Source organism: Dipodomys ordii, unplaced genomic scaffold (genome assembly GCF_000151885.1).
Source record: "Dipodomys ordii isolate 6190 unplaced genomic scaffold, Dord_2.0 Scaffold14608, whole genome shotgun sequence".
Classification (NCBI taxonomy): domain Eukaryota; kingdom Metazoa; phylum Chordata; class Mammalia; order Rodentia; family Heteromyidae; genus Dipodomys; species Dipodomys ordii.
In genome coordinates this window covers 1-4,778 of record NW_012281820.1, presented here as the reverse complement: position 1 = coordinate 4,778, position 4,778 = coordinate 1, and the positions used below count along the sequence as shown (strand labels likewise).

Here is a 4,778-nt window from a genome sequence, read left to right as displayed (position 1 = left end):
CCCGGCGCAGGCGGCAGCCCCGCTTTGGCTCGCCGCCGGCCGGAAGCCTCGCCGGTGAGTGGGCGCAGGGCGCACGGTTGGGACCACAGGCCTGGGCCCAGGGGCGTGGGCGCCACTGACCTCTGCTCCCCACCCTGGCCCCTCTCCACCGCCAGGTGCAGAAGAAAGAGAAGAAGGATAAGGAGCGGGAAAACGAGAAGGAAAAAAGCGCCCTAGCCCGGGAGCGCAGCCTTAAGAAGCGCCAGTCCCTCCCTGCCTCCGTGCGCCCGCGCCTCTCCACAGGCGCCGTCTCCCAGCCCAGGTGGGCCACCTGACAGCGAGGGGGACCGCTCCCTTTTCAGTCAGTGCTCTCAGTCTTTGTCTCTCCCTCTCCTTTCTCTTCTCATCCCCTCCCTCTCTCCCTCCTCAGCCTTCTTTCTGCTTCCTCCACACTTCCTTTTTTCTCCCTCCTTTTCTCCTTGTGTCCTTCCCTCCTCCTTTCCCCTCTTCATCCTCTACTACTGCTTTGTCCTCCTCCTCTTCTTCCCCTTACTCTCTCCTTTTGAGCCAAGTTCTCACTATGTAGCCCATGCTGGACCGAGACTCAAGACCCCCCCCCCATCTCAGCCTCTTGACAGCTAGGATTTTAGGCATTAACCATCATTCCTAGACTGTCTTTTTTTTCTTCTTTCTTTTCCTCCCTTCTTTTCTCTGTTTCTCTCCTCTTTTCCTTTATCTTTATCATGTTTTGATAATAGAAGTGTCTCCACATTTTAAAGTGTCTAGCACCTAATAAGCACTCAGTATACTTGCTGAATGAATGAATGCTGAGTAGTGTTCCTGGCGATTAAGACACTTTAGTGAGCTAACCCAGGGCTGGGCCAGTTTTGCTCTTAAGTGTATAGGCTAGGGGGCTGGGAAGGTGGCTCAGTGATAAAGTGTTTGCCTTGCAAGTATGAGGCCCTGGGTTCGATTCCTCAGCACCACATAAGCAGAAAAAACCGGAAGTGGCACTGTGGCACAAGTGGTAGAGTGCTAGCCTTGAGCTGAAGAGCTGAGGGACAGCACCCAGGCCCAGAGTTCAGGCCCACGACTGACCAAAAAAAAAAAAAGTGTATAGGCTATTGGAGAGACACGAATCAAAGACCATCGTAAATGAATATATAATTGTAAACTGGCCTATTTACACTGAATCTTGTGAGGTGAAGAGGTGGGAGGGGAGTTGCTGACCTAGCCTGGGGGAGGGGGCACTTCCTGAGAGACATGCTCAGTGTGTGTGTGTGTGTGCATGCGCACACGCACACAGTGCTCTGTGCTCTATGTGCTCCAATTGTAACTTTCTCTTTTAGCCCTAAGTCGAAGGCCCGGACGTCCTCTCCCTCCACATCCTGGCCTAGGCCTGCCTCTCCTTGCCTTAGCCCTGGGCCTGGCCACACTCTGCCTCCAAAACCTCCATCCCCCCGAGGCACCACTGCATCACCCAAGCGGCGAGTTCGGAGGAAGGAGGAGGCAAAGGAGAGCCCCAGCCCAGCAGGGGCTCAGGACAAGAACCAGGACAAGGGCAGGGCCAGCGATGAGAAGGATCCCGCAGGCCCAGCCTCACCAGCACCCTCACCCGTGCCCTCACCCACCCCAGCCCAGCCCCAGAAGGAGCAGCCCACGGCGGAGATCCCTGCAGGTGAGGATGAAGACGTGGTGGGCACAGCAGAGAAGCTAGCTTTGCCTTGGTCCAGGAGGAGGTAGTCAGGGGTATGGGTTATCACAGATGCCTGGAGACTGGGCGTTGGGAGTCAGGAAAGAAGGTGGCTCAGTACACAGCTGGTCTGGCCCTCGGAACACAGGCCACACTGAGGGATAGCAGCTATGGAGTAAATAGGTTACCCTGACATCCAGGAAGCAAGAATGGTAGAAGTGTCTGCTTGTACTGGTGGTGACTACTAACTGATCCTGGATCCTCCTCCAGAGATTCCTGTCCTGATCTCATCCCCAGCCCCTGCTCCACCGGTGACCCCTAGCAAACCCATGGCGGGCACCACAGACAGAGAAGAGGCCACTCGTCTCCTTGCTGAAAAGCGGCGTCAGGCTCGGGAACAGCGGGAGCGGGAGGAACAGGAGAGGAGACTACAGGCTGAAAGGGACAAGTGAGTTTACCTTCCCAGATTGGGCAGCATTTCTAGGGTCTGAAGAAGAGGAGCAGACTGTGCCTGAATTTCCTGCCCACCCGTGTTTTCCAGGCGAATGCGGGAAGAGCAGCTGGCACGAGAGGCTGAGGCTCGGGCTGAGCGAGAAGCCGAGGCCCGGAGGCGGGAGGAGCAGGAGGCCCGAGAGAAGGCACAGGCTGAGCAGGAAGAGCAGGAACGGCTGCAGAAGCAGGTACGCAGGCAGGCGTCGGACAGGCCCAGAGGGAGGGCTGGAGCCAGCTGCCCAGAGCTCATAGAGGTCTTTGGCAGAAAGAGGAAGCTGAAGCCCGGTCTCGGGAAGAAGCCGAGAGACAGCGTCTTGAGCGGGAAAAGCACTTCCAGCGGGAGGAGCAGGAGCGGCAGGAACGCAAAAAGGTGAGCAAAACAGAGGATGGGGTTTTGTGGGCAGGGCCCAGCACTGGGAGGGGGGAGGGCTGTATCTGGCCTGGATCTTTCTCCTTTTCCTGAGACAGGATAAAGACCATGCATGAATAGCGGGCCCAGCCTGGAGCTTGTAAAGTGAAGGAGCTGGAGCAGGTTCTGGTTCCTGGCCGCCTTGGGCTTGTATAAGCTGGGAAGGCACTGAGCTCAGCATCAGGACCAGCGGTTGGGAGGTTTAGGATTAGGGAAGGCTTTGAACCTAACTGATATGGGGCCTCCAAACAGCGCCTCGAGGAGATAATGAAGAGGACTCGGAAGTCGGAAGCTGCTGAAACCAAGGTCAGGTCTCCCAGGTTGGGTATGGGATGGGAGGTTGAGTGAGGAAAAGAGGCTTCGAAAAGCCATCCAGAGCCAAGGCAGGAGGCTGCTCAGGTCTGGACTGAAAGAGAGAAGAGTTCAGTACCACCATGAGGTGGTTAGATAGCCCTTGAGCCTGACTGCTCTTCCTCTTCAAAGCAGAAGCAGGACAGAAAGGAGGCAGCAGCTAACAATTCCAGCCCAGGTAAAGCCTCTGTTCCCTTCATCTCCATCCCCTGCTCCTCCAGCCTCACTCCTCACCAGTACCTGAATTCTGACTATTGTTCTTTCCTGTGACAGACCCAGAGAAAGTTGTGGAGGCTAGGTCCTCAGGCCTGCACAAGGACACTATGCAGAAAGAGGAGCTGGCCCCCCAGGAGCCACAGTGGAGGTATCAACTCCCAACCCCCGGGACTTGGGCAGTGAGGCAGCCTCAGCCTGGAGTTGTGGAGTAGGTGGGGGTGGCCTACATTTTACAGGGAGGCAAGCCGCTAACTATGGGCTCTGCACCCACAGCCTGCCAAGCAAGGAGCTGCCAGGATCCCTGGTAAATGGTCTGCAGCCTCTCCCAGCACACCAGGAAAACGGCTTCTCCCCTAAGGGACCTTCTGGGGACAAGAGTCTGGGCCGAACACCAGAGGCACTCCTGCCCTTTGCAGAGGCAGAAGCCTTTCTCAAGAAAGCTGTGGTGCAGCCTCCTCAGGTCACAGGTGGGGTCCCCTGGCTCCTGGACCCAGCAGTATCCTCCCCAGCCCTGCCCTTTTCCTCCCTTCCTGCCAGAAGCCTTCTCTTGCTTCGCCATGGGAACGCTACAGCCTAGCCTTGAAGGCAGGCTTTGCCTGATGTCTTTCCTTTCTTCTCCCTCAGAAGTCCTTTAAGCAGTTGCCTTGGATCCAGGTGCGGCTATGAAGGCTCCTCTGCATCGTCTACCCAGATGTCTGCAGAAGAAAGAGACAGAGCAAAGATGGAAGTGGCCTAGGCCCCTGGGGGTGGGTCCTCTCTGTTGTTTTTAATCTGCACCTTATAGACTGATGTGTCTTTGGCTGGAGCCAGACCCTGCCCCTCAGTGCATTCGTGTGCTCACACGCGCGGTCACCTCTCCCCCTACACACACATACACTCACAGCCTTTCTGGCCTCCCCCTGGGGAAGGGCCACCTGTAGTATTGCCTTGGTTTGGTGGGGTACAGTGGATGTGAATACTGTAAATAGCTTGTGCTCAGACGCCTCAGCGTGGAGGGGGTGGGAGGCAGACCTTCCTCCCAAGGCTTCCTGGGGAGATCTTCCTCCCTCTATTTAACTGTAACTGAGGGGGAACTCAGGTCTGGGAATGGGGGGCACCTTGGGCCACAGGATACTGGTTGCTTCAGGGGTAACCATGCCCCCTGCCCTCACCTGGAATCAGTGTTATTGCATCTGATCAAACTTCTCCAGAAATAAAGTGAGAATAATTCTGCCAACCCGTCTATCCTTGGAGCTGGTAGAGAGGGAAAGGAGCATTAAGAACGTAGGGAGCTCAGGGCCCAGGGATCTCTATCTCCACCTGATTGTACCCATCCTAGACCTTGTCCTGCAGTCTTCTAGATCATAGATTCATTCATTTAATCTTTCAAGTTTTGTTGTAGCCGGGCGCTGGTGGCTCACTCCTGTAATCCTAGCTACTCAGGAAGCTGAGATCTAAGGATCATGGTTCAAAACCAGCCTAGGCAGGAAAGACCGTGAGACTCTTATCTCCAATAAACCACCAGAAAACCAGAAGTAGCGCTGTGGCTCAAGTGGTAGAGCACTAGTCTTGAGCTGAAGAGCTGAGGGACAGCACCCAGGCCCAGAGTTCAAGCCCCACGACCGACAAAAAAAAAAAAAGTATTGTATCTATACCAGG

At 55.6% G+C, this 4,778-nt stretch overlaps 1 protein-coding gene across 1 annotated transcript; it reads left to right on the top strand.

The window, feature by feature from the left end:
- The first annotated feature begins 1,330 nt into the window (after positions 1–1,330).
- On the top strand, positions 1,331–4,356 carry LOC106002594 (MAP7 domain-containing protein 1-like). Its single transcript, XM_013037447.1, has 9 exons — positions 1,331–1,657; positions 1,970–2,120; positions 2,214–2,352; positions 2,430–2,534; positions 2,826–2,879; positions 3,060–3,102; positions 3,198–3,288; positions 3,414–3,607; positions 3,765–4,356. The coding sequence occupies exons 2-9, from the start codon at positions 2,002–2,004 to the stop codon at positions 3,773–3,775; spliced, it is 756 nt and encodes a 251-aa protein (XP_012892901.1). The 5' UTR covers positions 1,331–1,657; positions 1,970–2,001; the 3' UTR covers positions 3,776–4,356.
- Positions 4,357–4,778: the final 422 nt, after the last annotated feature.